Raw genomic sequence first — 24084 nt, forward strand, 5'->3', positions numbered from 1 at the left:
AGAGTGAAATTTGTCTTATCACTGCACTCAAAGAGTCTATATAGATTATGGCCTTTGGACTGAAATCATTAGTGTGAAATGTCAAAGCTATCTTGATGGCATAGAGTTCTGCAGTGAACACACTACATTCTTGGGGTAATGAGACAGACTATTGATGTTGGTAGAGCTACAGCTGCTCCCACAGCTGTCTTTTTGAGCCATCAGTATAAATTTGCAAGAGTTTGTGCATTTGCCAAGGAGTGAGTCACATGTAGTTTCTGAAAGGTTTGACTGTCCAGGGACAGTCTAACCTTTAAAAGATTAAAGAATGCAACACAAAATATAATAGCGATGAAATATAAGAGGATTTTTCCTTTAATGAGGTAGCGGAAGCAGTGGACCGGGCAAAGAGTGGCAAATCGCCGGGCCTAGACAAATTAGATGTGGAAGTTATGAAAAGAACCTTTAAAGTATATCCTGATGTGTATGTCCAAATGTATAATAAATATCTAGAAGAAAGAGCCTTCCCACCTAGCTAGAAGATTGCACAAATCAAATTACTTGTTAAAGGTACAGATCGTATGTTAAATGAGACAGGTGCATATCGACCTATAGCCCTCCTCTCTGTATTGACTAAAGTTTACGAATGGCTTGTAATAAATCGGCTTATGAAATTATATGAAAACAAAGGATTAATGTCAAAAAACCAGTATGGTTTTAAAAAGAATAATTCTACAGAAGATGCCACACATGAATTGGTACAGAGAGTTGAGGGCAGTGGTTTGAGATATGTACTTGGAATATTTGTTGATTTTAGAGGGGCATTCGACAGGCTGTGGTGGGAGGGTATCCTCCATAGAATTAGACAAACTAAATGTTCAAATAAATTATACAAAGTATTTATGAATTATTTTAGTGAAAGGAAAGTACTGATAAAAACGAAATACACTCAGATTATTAAAAATATATTCAGAGGATGTCCGCAGGGCTCGGTGATAGGCCCGTTTGCCTGAAACATTGTTTTCGACGAGTTTCTAAATGTAAATGTTGATGGTGTAACAAAAATAGCGTATGCGGACGACTTGGCTTTCCTAATTGAAGGTAATACCAGATCGTAAATTGAAGGGAAAGCTTGTGAGGTGTTTATTGACCTGAAGAACTGGACAAAGGAAAATAAATTGGAAATATCTAAAGACAGTTCAAATGCTATGGAAGGGGAAACTAAGTCAGAATCGTGCCCCTACTGTGAGGCTTCTGGGTGATACGCAGTTCGATACGTGAAAGTGACCAAATATCTTGGTTTAAAAATAGAAGAACGACTATTTTTTATGGAACATGTAAAATACTTAAAAGAAAAAATTAGGACTCTGCATGCGAAGCTCTGGAGAGTAATAAGAGTGGACTGGGGCATAAAAGGACGTGCAATAAGTCTATTATATGAATGCTTGTTTGTCCCTATAGTCACTTATGCCTCCAGAGCTTGGGTGCATAGAGTTTAAACAGTAATAGTTCGAAAATACTTATTGCAAGCCCAGAGGTTTGCTCTTCTTAGTATCACCAGAGCGTGTCGAACCGTCTCGACAGAGGCCTTACAAGTGATCTCGGGGAGGATCCCTGTTCAGTATGCTGTGCTCTTGTCCGGAATGTTATATCTACCAAAAAGAAATATAAAGAAAACATATATGGGAATTACCTCTTGCCTGGATACTAATAAAAGTTATAGTAAATCTGATAAAAAAACAGGAAAAAATGAGAATTGTTAAAAAAATAATGGAAAAATGGCAAGAAGATTGGGACACTTCGGACAAGGGGCGGCAAAATATCTATTCTTTCCAAAGGTGGATGTGGTGGGTGGAAGGAAGAAATGGCTCCAATTTGGATTACATGCTACCTTCCTCCTAACTGGACATGGACTCGCCCTGAGATTGCAACAACTGGGGCGTAGAGATACTGACTTATGTTATCGTGGTCAACAGGAATCCTCGGGACACATTATGTTGCACTGTGTAATTTACATGGAATACAGAAATGAATTAAGTTTGTCGCTAGGAATCTTAGAGAAGGAGACCCTGCCTATCATGTTTACTGATAAAAGAATGTTCTCGTACTTTAATAGGTATGTAGAGAAAGTTTTTAATAAGAGACATATATTGGATAGTAGAGGCCTGCCTCCAAGTGGAAGGGATGGTAACTCTCCTCACTAAGATATGTGAACGAAAGTTAAAAAATGATCTTTTTTAGGAGAGGCTAAGTGGCCATAGTTATGTTAATAATTCCTTTTGTGTTAGTTGCGTTAATTTTAACTTTAAATAAATAAACTGAATTCAAAGACTCCGATACAAATTCCCTTCAAGACCTAAGCCATGGATAGGCTTCGGCCTAGGGAATGGCGGCTTGAAGGAGGCTTAAATGGAATGTCCAGGGACAGTTTTCCCAACAACGGAAGTAGTTATCACATGAAAGTATGCATTTTCCATGGAGGGTTGTACAGTTTCTTTGTCTTGATGAGCATTAGTCAGATGCATATTCCACTGCTGAATTAGCTCTTATAGGCAAGATTCCTGTAGGTTTGTTTTCATAGGATTTATTTCTAAAAAAAGTTTACCCACTGAGGATTATAGCGGTATAACCAGATAGGATGAGACATTTTCAGATAGGAGGAGAAAGCGGCATCTTTCTCCAAAGGTGAGGGTTCATTGGCTTCTATATATAGTCTTTGAACTGGCAATGTCCTGAATGCCCAAAGAGCAATCCTGAGCACACTATGTTGTACTGTGTTAAGACATGCTAACAGAGTTTTTCCCGCAGTTATGGTTATCGTCTATCAGAAATCAGCTCCTCATGTCATGGACAAGATGATGTTAAGTATGCTCAGTTTTTTTCATACAGAGAATTCATGGTTGTAATAATGTCATTTTCTGGAATGTCAGTTTTGGGTCAAATGTATGTCTAAGTTGTTGTTGTTGTTGTTGTTATTTGGTGTTTTAGGAGCATTAGCAACTAAGACCATATTGCTCCGGGGATATGCGATGGTCATTCCCTAACCTTTCCACATCCTCTGTATTTGGTGAATCACGGGCTCGATTTTATTATTTTTATTTGGTAGTTGTTGGTGCATCGGCTTTTGTGGCCATAATGCACCTCCCAAGGTTTTTGCAGTACTTTGATCCAAGCCCGAGGTGGGATTCGAACCCATGACCTTTGGGTTGCTAGGCAGGCACTTTACCCACCCGGCTAGCCTGGTCGACCATGGGCTCGAACCCAGTCTAATCAAGAAGAGTGTGCTACGCACTGCCGCTCCTGCCCACCTGGCTACGGAGGCACCTGTATGTCTAAGAATTGGATATTGTTGGTAAGTGGTATTGGTCAGGTTCTGGATGTAGCTTTTGAAGCTGATAGATGATAACTATTACTCGAAGTCCATGACACTATTTTGTTTATTGTGAGCTGCAGTTGTCTTTCAATGGAATATATATTCTGGGAATGGCAAGATATTACATGGTTGGCGGCATAAAGACAGATGTCTATGTCAACTGGAACGTTCCACACCAAATTGTTTATTCTAAGAGCAAAGAGTGGAGAGCTGAGCATCAATACATGTGGTACACCTCTTTGAACACCAGATTGCAAAACAGCATTGTGACAACTCACTTGGAAAGTTCTTTTTTTTAAGGAAATGCTCTATGATCATCAGGAGCCGACCCCCAAAGTCCTTAGCATACAGATCTTGAAGAATGCCATAGCACCAGGTGGTGCTATGGTATCAAATGCTCTTCGATGTCCATTTCATATGATGACAAGGTGTACTTTTCGGATAAAGGTGATCCATGTGTTACACTCAAGCTTTCACCATAAGGTCTAATGTGGATTGGTTTTTGCAGAGCACCAATCATTAATATTGACTAACTGAAGATTAAGTGCGATTCCAGGTACCCTTCAAGTCTGTTGCATGGATTCATCTGATCTTTTCCAGGTTCAGGAAAAGCTAGCTTTTCCTAAACCTGGCTTTTCTAGCTTTTCTACTATCCTAGCTTTCGGAGAAAATCCAAATCAGAAAATGCAATAGAGAGTTTAATGCCTTTTTGTCTATATGTTGAAATGTGAGGTAGTAATATCCATCAGGACCAGATGCCCAATTTGTTGATTTGTTTAGAGCATCCTGTAGCTCCCACATTGTAAAGGACCGATTACATGGAAGTGATAGTCTTGTGCTGAAATTTAATTTGCATTGCTCAGCCTTTATTTTATGCTGCTAAAAAGATGGTTCATATGCAGATAAATCTACGATTTTTGTAAAATTTTCTTGCTAGAGCATTGGCTATTTCTACTGGTGATGACAAATCTTACTCATAACATTACAATATGGGAAAGGATGCTGGCGGAAATTTGCAATTCAGTTTTTTTTATTTATTTATTTTTTATTTTGTTCCAAATTATTCTGTTTTTGGTATTATTTTTTATAGTATAGGCAAACCGAATCCTTTTTTCTTACAAACCGAGCCTTTGCTTTATCTTTTTTAGCTTTTTTCCTTACAAACCGTGCATTTGCTTTAAGTTTTTTTTTTTTTTTTTTTTTGAAATTTATAAGGTTCTCAGTTGTTTGGATACTTACAAAATAGGTTCTATTCCCACTTTTTCTCTTTTTGGCAAATCAGCATGCATCATTCCATTAGTAGTTAGCATGGTTAAAATGGAAAGTATGGATTTTGGGTATGGCATTGGTTGCAGTAGTCAGAATGTGTATGATGCATTATGAGGTATCATCAGTGGGTTGGTATTTAATGGCAAATAAGACAAAAGAAACTTTAATATCTGAAGTAAAACAAGCTATATGCTATTCAATGGTTATCGACTCTAAGCCCGACATGAGTCACATTGATCAATTAGTGCTAATAATCAGATATGTTTCAAAAGATGGTAAAATTAAAGAAAGATTCTTAGGTTTTCTTCCAATGGAATATCACAATGCAGAATATCTTGAAAAAAATCATTTTAGACAAGTTATTTGAGTTATCTATTGATATCGAAAAATGCAATGGGCAAAGTTATTGTTATTTTGGTTTTTTTAGGAGCATTAGCAACTAAGGCCATATTGCTCCGGGGATATGCAGTGGTCATTCCCTGACCTTTCCACATCCTCCATATTTGGTGGTCATGGGCTCGAACCCCGGTCTAATCAAGAAGCGTGTGCTATGCACTGCTGCTCCTGCCCACGGAGGCACTCAGGGCAAAGTTACGATAATGCTGCCAATATGGCTGGGAAATATTCTGGTTTACAAGCTAGAATACAGCAACACAGTCCCACAGCATTTTATATACAGTTGCATTACATTATTTTGATTTTGTTCGAAATTTGTATATATATTTTTTTATTTGTCAACGAGACGACTGAATATATTAAAAAATTGTTTACTGGTAAATTCATTTACATTAAAACAAATCAGTGACATGTGATAGTCAGCCAGAATGGATGCTGTATGAGCACTGAAAAGAGGATATAAAAAAAATTAAAGAAGCTCTTATTAATATTTCAACATCTGAACACAAAAAGCCATTTTGCTAGTGAGCCTACAAAATCAGACAACCATTTCGGCAAATACAAAACAACTCTATTTAACAACAATTTGAAATTAAGTGCTAGCGAGACTAAATGCTATTAACAAATCCTTTCCGGACCCAAAAATAAATTTACTTAAACGTGTGAATCTTTTAAAATCATTGAAAGAATTTATTTTAGATGCTACAAATAGTTTTGAAACAACTGAAAATGAAGCTAAATTATTAAAAGATGAGACTGAATATAGAGATGAATGAAATCAAATAAAGAAAAGTAAAATTATGTACGACCAAAATAAGAAACTGGCAGAACATTCATTGTTAACACTGCTAATGTTATTTGTGATAAGCTTATTGCTGAATTAAATCATCAATCACATATTGAATATCTCTGTGTATACACAGAGATATTCAATATGTTTAGTGCTTTTATAAATGACATGGAGGAAATCAAACTAATTTTCCTCCCTATGGTAAGGAAACCAAGTTTGATTTGTGTAATGACACATTAACGGATGTTTATAAAAATAACATTGATATTGAACAATACAAATCAGAAATAGCACAATTTTTAAACTATGCCAAAGAAGAAAATGTTTCAAATATGAGTATAATATTATTAATGATGGACTTAGATCAATGTTTCTGAATGTTGAAACAATTCTGAAAATATTTCTCATAATGTCTGTGATAAACGCAAGTGGTGAATGGACTTTTTCAGCACTAAAAAGAATAAAAAAAAAATAAAAATAACTATTTACGAAATAATTTAATTCAGGAAAAAATGTCTGATTTATCATTATTATTTATCGAGTCTGAGATAATGAACTCTATAAATTATGACAGCATAACTGATAAATTTGCAAAATTAAGAGCAAGGGAAAAAACATTTTAACCAAATAGTAAGTGGTGTTAGATTCCAGTGAAGTTTAATAAAGTCCCATTTGCATATGGGTTGCAGATAGTCTGAAGTTTTTATAAGGTGGACAGAATATATTAAATATTCTAATGTTCTTATTTAATAATGTGTTAATATTTGGTACCATACAGGTATTGTTAAAATGGATGATAGGAATGAAAGAGAATCTCTCAGATATTGGATATTCAAATTTTTAGTGACTTCTTTTTTTTAAAACCAGTTTTGGAATAAATGCTTACTTCATAATTTTTTTGCCACTCTTGTTCAACTTTCTTTCTTTCTTCTTCTTCTATTTCTTTCTCCCTTTTCCTTTTTCTGTAAATAAACCAGTATGTTTGATAATGAAAGGTTACTATTAATAACTTTAGATTCACTGAAAAGAAATTTTAAAGAACAAAGAGTTTCTTTCCTTGTTAAGCTGGCTGAACACAAAGTTAGAAATTAAGTTGGTGGAGAAATCATGTAGGAGTTGACATTGCAAAATCTTGTGATACAGTAACTATTTCATTTCTTCTCACTTTAAAGGAGCATTAAGTTGAGCTTAAATATATAAAGGCACCTGGGAGGAAAGAACAGAGCATATCTTAAATTACTGTAATTAGCAATAGAGGAATAAGATCTGCTCTTCTGACTTGGATTTTCCACCAGGATCCTAAAGATTAAGTGTACCACAAGATCTGTTTTATTAGAGAATAATCGATAATTTAAATTACAGTAGATGACAGACCTGGATATGTGAATGGCAAAACATACTACATAAATGGATCCATCAGAGCATGAAGTTTTTAAATGGACGTAAAAATGAAGATGATCAAATTACAACTATCTGGTCAAATAGGTTGGATAATTAAGGCCTACTTCATCAAAACAGTCTCAACCTGTCAACTTTACTATAACCCATGGCACCATGTATTGATGAAGCTCATGTATTTCCAGAAACAAAGTGATATTAGCAACAAGGTCAATAAAAGTCTGAGCTAACAGACTGTTGTTGGACTTCATTTGCTCAAAATAATACATGCACACTGCTCAATCCAACGTCTCAAATTCATGAAAATATAGCAACTCGCTCTCTAAGCCTAACATACCTCACTCCTTTATAGTAAAATAAATAAATAAATAAAAAAACACAACCCCTAAACTTTAGCAGCATTCTGAAACTTTACCTAAAAATATTCACATTTTATGTCTCTGCATGATGCAATTCACTAGGTAGTAATGGAGACCAAGGGCTTCACTTGCTGCAGTGATAAAAGTTAAGCCAACCAAATAGAAGGACTAAGTATTTAATAATACGGTAAACTCTCTCCTGAACTGCCAACTTTTGACATTCAAAAAGCTGGTGATCTTGTAAGCAGAAAAAAAAAGCAAAAGATTTCTGGGCCAAAATAGACAAAAAAATGGGAGGAAAAGAGATTAAAAGTTGAAGATAAAATGTGGTGTGATCAAATAATGATTTTTGTGGAATTTAAACACTATTATGCTATGTTAAAGAAACAATTGCAAAAGGGCAAAAATAAAAATAAAAATTCATAAATAAGCAGAAACCTACACGAGAAACGTCGGATAGCTTATGCGGAAAATTATTTTCCCGATATGGCACTCTAGTGCTGCTCACTCGGTAAACAGACAGTAGGTGTTATCGGTCTGGAGAAAAGTCAAGAACAATATATTGATTGATAAGTAGGCGTGGCAAACGATGTGCTGATTGGTGTGCGAACACAACACACGATAACATCGGTTTAGTATTACTTTAGTAGCACTAATGATAACTTGCCCTAACCTTTTTTCACCATTATTTTGTAATGGTGAAAAAAGGTCAGGTTACCTTGACTTGAATCCCATGGGAGCTTGAACCCCTCCTGAAGTGGAGGGGGTAACCTAACATTTTTTCTTTAGAATCACAGTCATAAAAAAATAATTTTTTTTATGACTGTATTTTTATTTTCTTGTTCAATAATATGCCCTGTAGCTTGTCGTCTGTTGCGCCCACCACCAATCATTTCATCGTTTGCCACGCCTACCTGTCAATCAATATATTCTTGATTTCTGCTCCAGACTGATAACACCTACCATCTGTTTACCAAGCAAGCAGCACTAGAGTGCCATGTCGGGAAACTAATTTTTTGCGTAAGTTATCTGACACTTCTCGTCGTTCTCATGCTGGCTTTCTTTACCTTAGCCTTTTCGGAATTTTCCAAACATTTGCATTTCTGTCAGCAAAAGAACTACAGATGCTCTGATGCAAGCAATCAAGACAACAGAAAACACAACTTAAATACAGTTATTCTGGTACCTATGAAGCAAACTAAAAGACAAAATACAAACTAGATGCCAACTATCCAAATGACAAGCCACAGCAAAATGCAAATATGTAACATTACATCTAATAACCGGAATTAAGAAGCAAAACTGCAAATTAATTACAAAAATTAGATTGATTATGTGAAAATAAATGAAAATAAATTAACAAACTAAATTAGAATACAGGTAATCCTATTAAAGAATATAATCATAAAGAGAAAGGGGAGGGACAATTTTTAATTTTTATTCTAATTTCTGCTCGTAGCAAGGTGGCAGTTAGTACCCCATCAGCACTATTGGTTTCAGCTTTCAGCTATTTCTTCAGTTTGGTATGACAATATTTTAATTTCACAAAAGTTGTAATTTAAAACATGAGATTTTTTGGAAAAAGCAGGTTTTTGTAATTTTAAACTGCACCAGAAATCAAACTTCACTGACAAAATACACATTTTACACTGAAATATAAATATAGGATGGTTTAACAGTAAGCATGCTTTAAAGTATTAGCTTAACTAAGATTTTTCTCTCTGTAGATTTTTGTTGGATAGCAACTTGAAGCAATCATGCTTCAAGAAAGATGATGTTGAAGAACATGTATTCTTCAGAAATGTTGAGACAGAATTTTGTTCATGAAAATGGCTCTGCTGCCTAGACTTGGCTGTTAAGAGCATTTCCAAAGCTTCACCAGACTATAGGAAATGATGCTAAAAAATACTTATTGCTTCATCTTTTTTTTTTTTTTTAATCTTTAACTGTGCTAAGAAGTATCAGAAACTTGTTCACAAAAAAATTCAAATTTGAAAATGATGCACTGGCAATTGATGAAATTTTGGCTACCTCAGCATTTTTAAGAAAATAATTTTTCAATAGGAACTTGTGCACTGTGGTTACATGCAGCAATATAGTACTTCCTCACTGAGCAAAAGAACAGAAGCTTCTCTTATTTTTGACTCTCCATGACCTTGTCATAGAAACATCTATGACTAGGTCAGAATCATCCTTCTGGTTAATTACAATAATCAACTTCCAAAATGGAAGTGGAAAATTTAAAAACTGCTGGTATAATAATCTTAAGTATACAGATGATATATTGGGCAGAATAGCTATGTTTTGGATTTTCATATGTTAGCATGTAACATTTAAAAGAAACAAGTAAACTGATTTATTTCAAGCCAGAAGAGAGGCATGTAAGCAAACTTAATGCATGAGTGAGGATAACATTACTATAATTATCAGCTTGCTTGATTGGTTATCATTGCTCTCACCAGAGGTCTGCAATTCTTAAAAATTTTTGTTTTTTTTTTTGAGCTCATCAATTTGTCTTCTTTCAAACCTTCTGGATTTGGATAAGAGTCAGTGTCACTCACTAGTAATTGCATGTTGGGCTTGTTCAATTTGGTAACTCCAAAAAAGTGCTTGTATGGCTTTTCTCACCACTTCTAATCTCTTCTTTGTCAAAGCTTGCCACTATTCTACCAGTCTAGTTACACATTTTAACCGAAGACAGCCAGCATATATCAGTCAAAATTGTTTAAATCTATCTTTTCTTTTAGCACTTCTTTCTAGATAGAAATAAATTCCCATCAAATATCAACTCCTTTCACAAGAAGGCATGTAATCCCCTTTTCAGTACACAAATTAATAAGATGATAAGGACAACCTACACAGTGTGGTAATTAGAAAACGAGAGTGACCTTGGTTTATTCAAAGTAACTGTCTCCCACATGCAATGATCATGAAATGACTGGAACTGGTGGGAAGCTGTGACTGGTATACTGTTCAATGTTATCATCACAGCTCTTTGAATTGTGACAACGTCATCAAAATAACAGCCTTTTAGTAGTGCCACGAACTTCGAGAACAAGTTGCATTGGGGCTAAGTCTGAATACAGCGGGTGTGACACTGCACATACTTACTCCAGAACAATGAGCTTTGTAGCTTGGTGCTTTGCCATGCAAGAGGAGCCAGTTGCCGTCTTCTCCATACTGAGGTTGCACACGATGGATTCTTTACAACAGATGTTTAAAAACATCCAGATAGCAAGCAACAATAACACTTTGGCCATTGGGCATGAACTCTTTGTGAACAATTCCCTTGCTATTGTAGAAAGTAATAGCATGGTGGGGGTTGTATGAAAACACCATGTTTCATCACCGGTAATGATTGAATTCAAGAAGTTGGGTTTGCTTTCAGCAGCCTCAATGAGTTCTCTGCAGTGTTCAACTTATGCCTGTCATTGTGTTAATAAATTGGAACAAACTGTGCACAGACCTTTGTTTTTTTTTCAAATCCTGGGTTATTATATGTCAAAGTTATTTGACATATAATAACTATTATCAAAACCATTTTTGCTGGACCCAGATGTTCATTGTCTTCCAGTGATTCCCTTTCATGGGTGAAATGTTTATGCCACTTGAACATGTGCACGAGACAGACAATTCTCTCCATACACTTGTTGTGCAATTAGCATTAGTAGAGGCATATGATGCAAGAAAGCAAGCTTATTCAGCATCAACCAAAAAAAAACAAAACAAAACACACCATTCCCATTTCACCCCTCCGTTCGCTTGAAATACCTGTCCAGTTGAGCCTTAAATTTGTTTAGGCTATCAACTTCAACAACAAGTGATGGAAGTCGGTTCCACCAACCAACCACCCGCTGGCCAAAGGCAAATTTCTGCACATCTATCCGACATCTGTCCTTCCTCAATTTGAATTTATGCCCTCTGAGCTGATTATTCTGAGCAAGATGAAGAATCCCATTGGCATTGAGCATGCTCAAACCATTCAAAGCCTTATACACCTCTATCAGATCACCTCGCCGGTGCCTAGTCTCCAGACTCTGTAATTTGCAAAACTTAAGCCTTTCTTCATAAGAGCAACCCTGTGTTCCATTCACTAACCTTGTTGCCCTTCTCTGTACCTGTTCCAGCAGCTCTACATCCTTCTTGAAATGAGGCCTCCAGACCTGTATACGGTACTCAAGATGTGGCCTGACCATTGCCTTATACAAGGGAATAATCACCTCCTTATCCCTGCTAGAAAAATTCCTGTATATCATTGACAAGACACCATGAGCTACTCTTGCAGCTCGTCTGCACTGCTCGAGAACTTCATATCTGCCTGCACAATTACCCCCAGGTCCTTTTCATTCTCCACCACTGTCAGTGTAGTACCGCAGAGTTGATACGTTGCTCTGGGGTTACTGTTTCCCATATGTAGTACTTTACATTTGTCAATGTTAAACTTCATTTGCCACCTCTCAGCCCATCTGTTCAACCTTTCCATATCCTGTTGCAGCAGCATAGCGTCAGTGGTGTCCTTAATAACCCTGCCAACCTTTGTATCATCTGCAAACTTGGACAATAAACTTGATATCCCATCATCCATATCATTCATAAACACCGAAAACAACAACGGACCCAACACTGAACCCTGAGGAACTCCACTAATAACATTAGTCCACGTTGAGCAGTGTCCATTGATTACCACTCTCTGTCTTCTGCCACTCAACCATCCCCTTATCCATAGCAGCAATTTGCCTCCAATGCCACACTGCTCCAATTTGTGCAGCAGTCTTCCATGTGCAACAGTATCAAAAGCCTTTCTAAGATCCAAATATATAATATCAAAGTTATTCCCTGCATCCAGTTCTTTTGTGACTACATCACAGTATCCAATCAAATTGGTCAGGCAAACCCTGCCCGTAACAAAACCATGCTGCGTCTGAGCTATAACTGAATTCTTGTCTAGATGATCCTGCAGTGCTTCTTTAACCAGTGCCTCCATTAATTTACCTGGAACAGAAGTTAAACTAACAGGTCTATAATTACTTGTGTCAGCCTTTGATCCTCCTTTGTGAATTGCAGTTACATTTGCACATCTCCAGTCTATGGGTACCTCCCCTGAGTCCAAAGAAGCTCTCATAATTATGGCTAGGGGTTTGCTTACTTCCTTTGCTGCCTCCTTTAATATAACTGGATAGATCCCATCCACCCCAGGTGCCTTTTTTAGGTTTATCCTCAACAATCTCTCCTCCACTTTCCTCTCAGTTATTACAAAATCATCCAGCTCACTGCAAATGTTTACTTTACCTACATCATTCTCCTTCCTGAATAACTTCTCATGCGTGAATGTAGATGCAAAATACTCGTTTAGATTGTTAGCCACCTGAGCAGGATCCTCAACTGTTGAACCATCAATATCCAGTGGACCAATCTGATTCATCCCTTTCCTTCTTGAGTTTAAATATGTAAAGAACTCTTTTCTGTTTTTCTTTGCATCCTTTGCCAAGGATTTTTCGTAGTCTGCCTTTGCCTGCCTAATCTCCTTTGTGACTTGGTTACAGACCAACTTATATCTATCATAGGCTTCCATGTCACCCATTAATTTGTATGTATCCCATGCATTTTTCTTCTCTGCCACATGTCTCATTAGTTCATCTGACAACCATTTAGGCCTAAACCTTGAACAATATTTCTTAGTTAGTATGTAAAGCCTGGTAGCCTCCAAGATTAGTTCCGTGAATGCTTCCCATTTTGAGTTTGCTGTTGGTAACATCATCAGTTGGTCCCACTGTATAGAATTTAAATACTGTCTCAGACCATCATAGTTGCCTTTACGAAAACAAAAACCCTTCCCTTTACCTCTGATGGTAGTTACCTCCTTGAGTAAATCCCACTTCAACACACTGTGATCACTGCCACCTAGTGGTTCATTTATCTGCAGATTCTTAATGCATGAAGAATCACTACTGATAATCAGATCAAGAGTATTGCTCCCTCTTGTTGCCTCACGAACATGCTGATGTAGAAAACAATCATCCAATAAATCCACAAAAGCCTTGCTAGTGTGCGAGTGACCAACCCACAAATTCCAGTCAATATCTGGGAAATTAAAATCCCCCATTATAAGACTCTCTGATTTACTGGCCCACTCTATTTCCCTGTACAATATCTTATTATACTCATCAGAGTCATTAGGCCTATAGCACACTCCTACTCTCAATTTTGATTTCCCTATGCTTATGTCACACCAAACTGACTCGACACTGCCCTGTCCATCGATGTCGACTGGCTTCACTTCCTTGGACTTTATGTGTTTCTTAACTAATAGCATAACCCCTCCTGTCCTGTCTATCCTTTCTATACACATTGTATTCCCCAAATTCCAGTTCCGCCTTCCTTATATCTGTGTGACACCACGTCTTTGATATCCCAACAATATCTGCCTTTGATGTTTTGAGCAATACCTCAAATTCATCAAATTTATTTACCAAACTCCTAGCATTGGTGTACACGCAGGTATACATGCACCTGTTTCTATTCTTGGCTACCCTAACACAACCCATGTGTTTACTTGTACCGCAATGACTCCCAGAAGTCTCTGAAATATCCTGCATCTTGTTTTTCAGGCTTCTGCTCATTTCAATAGAAGCAGTGCAAGAATCACTTTCGCCTCTGCCAGTGGCTACTGTTAATCTATTAGTCCTTGTATCCCCCCCCAACTAGCAGTTTTCCGACCTACCTAACTCTGCCTCGACAGCATCAGCAAAAATTCTTGCACCCTTTCTATTTATGTGTATCCCATCCCTGTAGAAGCAATCTCTCCTGTTAACAAGTACAGTCCAGGCTGAAAAAAATTCTACCCCTTGAACCGAATTGATCGACAAGGCTCTCATCATATACTCCCTCCTATCGTGTCTGGGCAGAATTGCAGACACTTTCAAATTCAACCCTAATTCACGGCTTTTTTTCAACAGTGACCTGTACTTGCTAAGTAATTCCGCCGGTCTCCTACTCTTAATATCATTAGTGCCAACGTGTACAACTGTATCACCTTTTGTGCCCTTAAAAGATGATATCCGCTCTACAACGTCATCAACCTTTGCCCCTGGCAGACATACCCTGGTCCTATTCCACCTATCCTTTTTACAAAGCATGTTCCCTGCTTCCCTGACAATAGAGTCACCAACAACTACTAGTTCCTGTGGGACCAGCGCATTCTGCCTAGGGGGCTGCCTCTGTGTTGCCTGATGACCAAGTGCAAGCTCTGGCGTTGATGTGCCCTCAATTTTTTTCCTTCGAGGGCATCCACCCTGTCCTTCAAGCTCTCATAAAGGCCCATAACAATGCTGAGTTGTCGCCTTATTTCCTTGCACTCCTTACATCGTGCACACACAAAGACACCCCCCTTGGCAGTATCATGTCCCGTACCCGACTTCTCCGGAAACATCAAGCAAACAGTGCATTTTAAAAAGGCGCCTCCGTAGCCAGGTGGGAAGGAGCAGCAGTGCGTAGCACACGCTTCTTGATTAGACCGGGGTTCGAGCCCGTCACCACCAAATACGGAGGATGCGGAAAGGTCAGGCAATGACCACCGCATATTCCGGGAGCAATATGGCCTTAGTTGCTAATGCTCCTAAAAACCAAACAACAACAGCATTTTAAAAGACTGTGATTCAGAGGGCAACTGCCCCCCTCAGTTCTCCCCTGAACCAAAGCACTCCCATTAGCTTGAGCCTTTTGCTTTGATGCTCTGGTCTGAGTCATGATTCCGATTTAATTCAATAAAATTTCAAAACAAAATTAAATCCTTAAGTTATATCCCAAAACAGTTATAACACTATATTTATTTTTTCGGTATCTAGTGTTTTCTACGAGTTCCCTTTATATAACTTGCGTATCACGTGTACCACTATAGTTATGTATTAATTATTTGTTACGATTAAGTCGTTATATTTATATAGAGTTAAAAGTACAATTTAATTGACAATAAAGTTTATCAAGATTAATAGATTTACTGATTAATTGACAATATTATATTATGCACTATACTACACTAAGCTTATGCTATCGTGTAAAAATGGCGGGAATTCACGAACGGTACTTCTACGGACTCGTAAGTATTGATTAGCTTCCAAATCTCGCTATCTCAATTTAGAATAAACTAAGGATCCTGACTAGGTCTATAATCTACTTATAGAAGATAATTTAATATAACAATTGGTTAATAAATCGACTAAATTTGGTTAAAAAAAAAGATCTCTCGTTCAATTTGTAACACGTGGATTTGATACCGTTACCGATACTAAGTAATACCTACAAAATCTCTGTCTAAGTTAAACTTTAAACTAAGTATCGTAACTAGGAATATAAAGCTACTCTAGAAATAAGTTAATATGACAATTTAAGCTAATAAATCAGAAAATAAATCAGGAAAAACTTCTCTGTTCCAAGAGCGTCAAAAAGCTTCGTCCGCACAGGCTACCCTCGATGCCATGGTGGCAATTTCCTCTGACCTCGAATTAAGCACTAACAACCGAAATTATTTTCATCTGTAAACATTTATAATGACTAATTCGGTAGTGCTAGAAGCCAAGTAATGAGATTAACAAGCTTTGTCAAATGCTTGAAATTTTCTTATTACTGCGATATATAAGTTAGTGCAGATGCATCATGTTTATATGCAATAAATTAACAAAAGTTATTATAGTGACACCATTTCATTACATCTCATATTGTTAATGCTTTCTCAACAAGTTGCCTGTTCGGTTATACTTCAAATAAGTAATGCATACCTAACAGAGAAGACTGTTATTACTCTCAACGTATACCACCACCCAGATGGCTCTTTCAGGGCTATTTGGCCCTTCATCGATGGGTAGGTATCCTGATGGTATAACATCAGGGTACCTACTGATGATGTTACACCTAACGCCACAGTTTTGAAATGAAGTCCACAATATGAGAGATGTCAAATGGTGTTCATTAGTACAATACTTAATAAAGATTCAGGGAAAAAGCCTCAGACTGCAGGAAAAATTAGACACGCAAGTTAGTACATATGCATTGTGTCTACATGCAGTAAATTAACTGAAATAATAACTTCAGCAAAGCAAAAGGCTCAAGCTAGTGGGAGTGCTGTGGCTCAGGGGAGAACTGAGGAGAGGGGGTTGTCCTCTGAATCACAGCCTTTTGAAATGTACTGCTTGTTTGATGTTTGTGGACATTCAGGAGTGGGATATGATATTACCAAGGGGAATGTTTTTGTGCATGCTCAATATAAGGAGTGCGAGGAAATCAGGTGCCAACTCAGCGGTGTTATAGACCTATATGAGAGCTTGAAGAATAGGGTAGATGCCTTCAAAGGATTTAAATTGAGTGGCCCATCAAGCTCTCAGCTGCCCACATCAATGCCAGAGCATGCACTTGTACATCAGGCAACACAGCGGCAATTTCCAAGGCAGAATGCACTGGTCCCAAAACTAGTTGTTGTCAGTAACTGCATTGTCAGGGAAATGGGGAATATATTATGCAAGAAGGATAGGTGAAACAGGAGCAGGTATGTCTGCCAGGGGCAAAGATTGATAACATTGAAGGGCAGATATCATCTTTTAGGAGCACAAAAGATGATATTGGTGTTCACATTGGCAGTAACGATATTAAGAGCAGGAAACTGGTGGAATTACTTAAAAGTACAGGTCAATGTCGAAAAAAAAAGCCATGAGTTAGGGTTAAATTTGAAAGTGTCTGCAATTCTGCCCAGACACGATAGGATGGAGTATATGATGATAGCCTTGTCAATCAATTCAGCTCTGGAGAGATTGTGCAAGGCTCAAGGAGTAGAATTTTTCTCAGCCTGGTCTGGTCTGTGCCTGTTAACAGGAGAGACTGCTTCTACAGGGATGGAATACACTTAAACAGAAAGGGGTCCAAGAATATTTGCTGATGCTATCGAGGCAGTGTTAGGTGGGTCAGAAAACTGCTAGCTGGGGGGGGGATTTACAGACTAATAGAGTAACGGTAGTCACAGGCAGAGGTGAAAGCGATTCTTGTATTGTAGAAGCAATACAAGAATCGTTTGTATTCCAGCAGAAGCAATACAAGCGATTCTTGTATTGCTTCTACTGGAATGAGCAGCAGCCTACAAAGCGAGGTACTGGGGATTTCAAGGACTGCTGGGAGTCATCATGGAACAAGTAAATACATGGGTTGTGTTAGGGTAACTAAGGGTAAGAATAGGTGTATGTATACTAATGCAGGGAGTATAGTAAACAAATTTGATGAATTTTAAGTGCTGGTCAAGACATCAAAAGCAGATATTGTTTGGCTATCAGAGACGTGGTGCCACACAGATATAAGCCAGATATAAGCAGTGCAGAATTGGAATTTGGGGAGTACAATGTGTACAGGAAGGAGAAGTTATGCTATTAGTTAAGAAACACATAAAACTTAAGGAAGTGCATCCAGTTGACATGGGTGGACAGTGCAGTGTTGAGTCAGTTTGGTGTGACATAAGCACTGGGAAAGTAAAATTGAGAGTAGGAGTGTGTTATAGGCCAAATGATTATGATGAGTATAATGAACAACTGAACAGAGAAATACAGTGGGCCAGTAAATCAGATTGTCTTATAATGGGGGATTTTAATTTCCCAGATATTAACTGGAACTTGTGGGCTGGTCACTCACACACTGGCAGGGCTTTTGTGGATTTATTGGATGAATGTTTTCTACATCAGCATGTTCGGGAGGCAACTAGAGAGAGTAATACTCTTGATCTGATTATCAGTAGTGATTCTTCATGCATTAAAAATCTGCAGATAAAGGAACCACTAGGTGGCAGTGATCACAATGTGCTGATGGGGGAGTTACTCAAAGAGATAACTACCATCAACGGTAAAGGGAAGGGTTTTTGCTTTCGAAAAGGTACTACGGTGGGTCTGAGACAGTTTTTAAATTCTATACAGTGGAACCAACTGATGATGTTACCAACAGCAAATTCTAAATGGGAAGCATTCAAAGAATTAATCTTGGAAGCTACTAGGCATTTCATACCAACTAAAAAATATTGTTCAAGGTTTATGCCTGAATGGATGTCAGATGCATCATGTCTGAGACATGTGGCAGAGAAGAAAAATGCAGCAGATATATAAATTAAGAAGTGACACAGAAGCCTATGGTAGATATAAGCTGGTCTGTAATCAAGTCACAAAGCAGGTCAGGTGGGCAAATGCAGTTTACGAGAAATCTTTGGCAAAGGATGCAAAGAAAAACAGCAAAGAGTTCTTCACCTATGTAAAGGGCAAAAAGATCAGTGAATGGAACAAAGTGTTGCTCTTACGAAGAAAGGCTTAAGTTTTGCAAATTAGTGTCTGGAGACTAGGCACCTGCGAGGTCATCTGATTGAAGTTTATAATGCCTTGAATAGTTTGAGTATGCTCAATGCTGATGGGATTCTTCCTCGTGCCCAGATTAATCACCTGAGGAGACATACATTCAAATTGAGGAAAGACAGTTGTAGAATAGATGTGCGGAAATTTGCCCCTTGAGCCAGCGGGTGGTTGATTGTTGGAACAAACTTTCATCTGTCGTTATAGAAGTTGACAGCTTAAATAAATTCAAGGCAGAACCAGACAACCATGTGGAATGAATGGTTGGGTAAAATGGGAATTTTTTTTTTTTGGCTGATGCTGTATAAGCTTGCTTTCCTGCATCATATGCCTCTACTAATACTAATATTATCAGAGTACATACCCACCCACTGATGTAGGGCCAAATAGCTTGAAATGGCCATCTGGTTGGTGGTATCCAATGAGAATAAGTAACAATAGCCTTCTCATTACTTATTCAAAGTATAACCGAACAGACAACTGATTGTGAAGGCAATCACAATATGAGATCTAATGAAACAATGCCACTAAAATAACTTTGGTTAATTTCCTGTATATAAGACATGATGTATTTGTACTAACTGATATGTTTGTAAATTTTCCCAGAGTCCAATGCTTTTGCCTTGAATCTTTATTAAGTATTACTGTGATATTATCTAACAATTCTTTATAACTAATAATAATGAATGACTAAAAGCAATCTCAATTATATTAAATTAAAAAGCTAACTAAGATGGGGTGCTTCAAGAGATTATACATGTATCAATTAAAATATAATATAAAATGAAACATGAGTATTGTTCTATACATATACAGAAATCTATATATACTCTAAACATATACAGAAGTCTATATATACACACATGTATAGAAATCATGTGGTTTAATGAATACATTCATAGCATACTTAGTTCCATCTATATCAATAGAAAATGTAAATGCAAAATGAGTGTAGTTTCTTCAAGATAATGTTTCCTTGTGGGATGCCATTTCAAGAATACATCAAGAATTGCAATACTAAATAATAAATCAAGTGTATACTTTAGTTTAGTTGTTCTGCAACAGCTGAAGGCTGCACCTTGCTCTTTTCTGCTTTATGGACACACTTTACAGAGGCATCATAACCTAATTAGTTCAGAAGACAATTGTATCATACACAAAGATTTGGGTACTTTTACTATATAACCAGGGCTGTAGTGGAGGGTATACACCATATACCCTCTGGATTTTTTGGGGTGAATTGCATATACCCCTTCTGGTTTTTGAAAGACTTGAAAAAATAAATATTATTAAAACATTTACTAAAAATTAAAAAATAAATTTATTAGCATTTGCTTCTTAGGCAATACTTAGTTTTATTATTTTTAACACACACACACACACACACACACACACACACACACACACACACACACACACACACACACACACACACACACACACACACAGGTATACTCTATATACCATCTGGAAATTGATTAGCCCATTAATGCCTAAACTAATTTTGCTCAATATTAAGTGAGATTATAAGTTAAGGAAATAATACTAAAATTTCAAAGAAAATATATTTATTATTTTAGAAAAACTGGCATCCTCAAATGGGGACATTAGGTAGATAAGTGGTATATATCAAAGCAGCCTTTTTCAATTCACATTGTTTTCTGACAATTCTTACATGACCACCTAAGATTTCATATGACAAACACAACATTTTAATTTTCTATCAAGTTTTTCTGGAAAGTGATGGCCTTCACTAATTTTCATAGAACTTTCGGCTTTTCACTTCTTATTGATGCTGCATCTTTCAAATAACTTTGTACGATGTTTCGACGAAAATCTAATGGATTCATTTTTATCTCTGCTGTCATTTCGTGCAACTTCCATGCATTAGTGATGGTCATATCTAACATGCATGTAAACAGGGCCCACCACTGTTTATCTATGGGTATCTATCTATGCCACCCATTCCACTATAATATGATGCAAATGACACAGGTTGTTCTACATTGACCTTAGTTTTTGCAGTTTTTGACCACCGTTTTATATATTGTAATGGTTCAACAAAATCATAATTGGTAAGAATAGACCATACTTTATCTTTCCATTTTATACATAATATGCCGTTGATAACATCACACCTATAGTCGTAAGAGCCTCTTTCCATTTTTTTCATTTTTTAGATGCCATAATAGGATAGTGTTGAACTCGATTGTTCCTCACAGTTCCTGTAGCTCTTATTTTCTTATTTTTTAAAAATATCAACGAGTACATTGTAAAATAATTGTCAAAAAAATACGTGGTTTGATGGATCCGGCACATATTTCAACAAATCAATAACCACTCTTGCACCTACAAGTATACTCTTCACATTTTTAGTTGGTTTTCTGCAATAGACGTCAAAAGCATAGCAATACCCAGAAGAACTACTTACCATCCAAATTTTGTAACTGAACTTCACTGGTTTCCCCTTGATAAATTGTTTGGCTGGATTATGTCCAAAATACTTTGCCATTGACTCATCTTGTGGAAAATCCACCACTGGCAAAATTGTTTTATGAGCATATTCATTATTGGCCTAACTTTGTACATTTGATGTTGATAATTTCATCATTATTGGCCAGATGTACAAATCTCTATTTCTAGATATCGATCTCTTGAAATGGCATTATAAATGCACGAGACACCCAAGATCTTGTCCAGCGACCAATACATTCTTTCTTGAGGAAGGTTATGACATCCTGTCAAAAGCAATACTGCAATAAAACTTTGCATTTCTTTGTTAGCGATAGTAAATTCACGATTTTTTTTTTTTTTTTGTTGAGCGTATATTATCGTTTATTCGCATACATAGTCTACGATTTCATCACTAAAAGATTTTTAGAATATTTTGGGTGGGGGACAATCTTTTAAGTCATTTTTCACAGTATCTAACCCACTTGTAAAATAATGTTCATTTGTTCCGAAAATTGCATATTCCAGATGTCTCTTCAGCCATTTTGTTTTTTCGAAATCAAAATATATTGTTAAATTACTACCACTTTTATCTTCTGGAACATCATCTATTTCCAGGGGTAAAACATCTTCTCCATTGGTATTTTCAAATGAAATTTCCATAGAACCAGGAATTTCTTTTGGAAATGAATTAAGGTCCTGTAAAACAGCTTCAACAAACTCTTCACAATCTGTCAACTCATCCAAATTTCGAAAACCTCATTATCATTAAATTCTTGATTTGCAATGTCTTCAATAGCTTCCTCCATTTGGTGTGTATTTCTTTTGGCATAAAAAATCTTCGGTTCCATTATTGTCCAGTTTACGATTCACTATAAACAAAAATAAAACTTCTGTAAAAAGTATACCTTCTGATAATTTTATGACTACAGCACTGTATATATATCCATATATATGTAGATGAATATATTATTATTAGTGTATTAGGTGGAGGTGCTGAACTGTCAGGTGTAATTATCATGGAAAAATTGAGAACACATGCATGGCAAAAACAGAATACCTTAAATAAAATGAAATTAAAGTTTAACATAAAAATAAAAAAAATAGTACCTAAAGCCGTGGTACTAGGACTTTAACTACTTTGTCAATCAATGGGGTTGGCAACGAAAATCGTAGGAGCCACCGCAATAAGCCGGGTCTCTGTTTCTGTTATGACTTACACATTGAAAAGAATGTGTATGTATACATCATAGCCGACCCAGCAGAGACCAAAAGGAAGGATTAAAATTACAGAATATATAAAAAATAATAAAAATAATGAATAAAGTAAAGCTAAAATAATGCCGATAGAATCCTGTAAAAAAAAAAAAAAAAAAAAGAATGAAATCCAAAAGAAGGAAAAATAAGAAAACTTACTGTGTGCATGGTATAAACTTTAAGAAGAAAAAAAAGTAGTGATAGTAGAGGAATGGTATCTCGATATTGCTTTCGGCCAACCTAATCGTGCACAAGAAATAAGTTGTAGTAATCAAGGACAGTAGAAAGTAACTGGAAGAGAGGGAAATATAGTTGTGCTCGGGCTGTCTGGGGTTGCAAAACCGTACCACAGTTGGTCCCTGGACGGATGACTGGACAAATGCTTCAAGTGTTTAAGTCAATAATGGTATTGTTATCAAAGAAATGTAACAAGGATGAAAATAGAAATAAAAATAAAGTAGACAAAACAAAAATACAATACCCCCATCGGTAGACAATCTGTGGGCACAAGCTTTCTATACTCTGAAACACGACAGTCTGCGGGGTATAAAATTATACACTATGTACAGGCCTGAAAGTAAAATGAAGTAAAACTGTAAATATGTTGTTTAAATCAAAGTTGTAGTGTATCTTTTTATTCTTCTTCTTCATCTTTGCCTTCTTCCCACGTTTATATGGGGTCGGCATTTCCGTCCTTAATTCTTTTCCTCCATTCCTACCTATCCTGGGCTTCCTCTCTCCTCCATCCTCTCTCTTTTAAATCCTCTGCCATCTCGTCTGGTCACTTAAGCATTCATAAAGTTGGACAATCGTCATCAACATGGATCCAGTCATAAATGTTGTGACTGCTGGACTGCATAACCAGTCCTGATAAACTTCATTTGCCTTGTTGATGTATTCTTGCGTAAACCCCCCAAAAACTTCCTTCAAGTCAGACTCTTATTCCTCACCTTTTTCTTGTTCCTCTGAGTCAGGTGTAATTGCAAATGCTTCATGAAAACCTTGCTCCCAACACTTCTCAATTGTAGATGGCAATATGGTTCCCTATGCCTTCTCTGCCAAGTCAAAAACACTAGCCAGTGTTCAGGCATTCTGTTATGGATACTTCATCAACGATTATTCATTTAATTAAATTTTTCCTATAGTGCATCTTGAATGTCGATATACTGCCTTGATCCAAATGTTGGATCTTTGAGGGTGTATTCTTTGGCAAATAGCTCACCCTTATTTTACCATCATGGCTTATGAGTTTTCTGCAAGAGGATGGGCAAGACGGTTGTCCAGCAGCAAAAGTGCTTTAGGTTCCATATTTTTCTTTCTTAAATGATCATGCACAGATGGCACAAAAAGTTTATGAAACCATTCCTCAAAAATTCTGTCATCCAGGCATTCTTTTTGTGGTGATACGAAAATGCTAATGACTGCATGTTTTTGTGATGGAAACAT

General features: G+C 36.8%; 1 protein-coding gene across 2 annotated transcripts in view; it reads right to left on the reverse strand.

The window, feature by feature from the left end:
- The window catches only part of LOC150091448 (dnaJ homolog subfamily C member 8), a 270274-nt gene that overhangs the window by 9632 nt on the left and 236558 nt on the right, over positions 1-24084 (reverse strand). The window contains exons 8-9 of one of the 2 annotated variants that reach the window (XM_090383983.1): positions 6694-6769; positions 1392-1631 (exon numbers count right to left, since the gene is read on the reverse strand). In XM_090383983.1, the coding sequence (XP_090240109.1) occupies positions 1626-1631; positions 6694-6769 (82 nt within the window). In that variant the 3' untranslated portion in view covers positions 1392-1625. Of the gene's footprint in view, positions 1-1391; positions 1632-6693; positions 6770-24084 lie in introns of those variants that run through there. The other variant, XM_090383974.1, reaches the window with a different exon arrangement.

This window comes from Mastigoproctus giganteus, chromosome 1 (genome assembly GCF_048544385.1).
Source record: "Mastigoproctus giganteus isolate SK-2022 chromosome 1, ASM4854438v1, whole genome shotgun sequence".
In the NCBI taxonomy this organism is placed as follows: Eukaryota; Metazoa; Arthropoda; class Arachnida; order Uropygi; family Thelyphonidae; genus Mastigoproctus; species Mastigoproctus giganteus.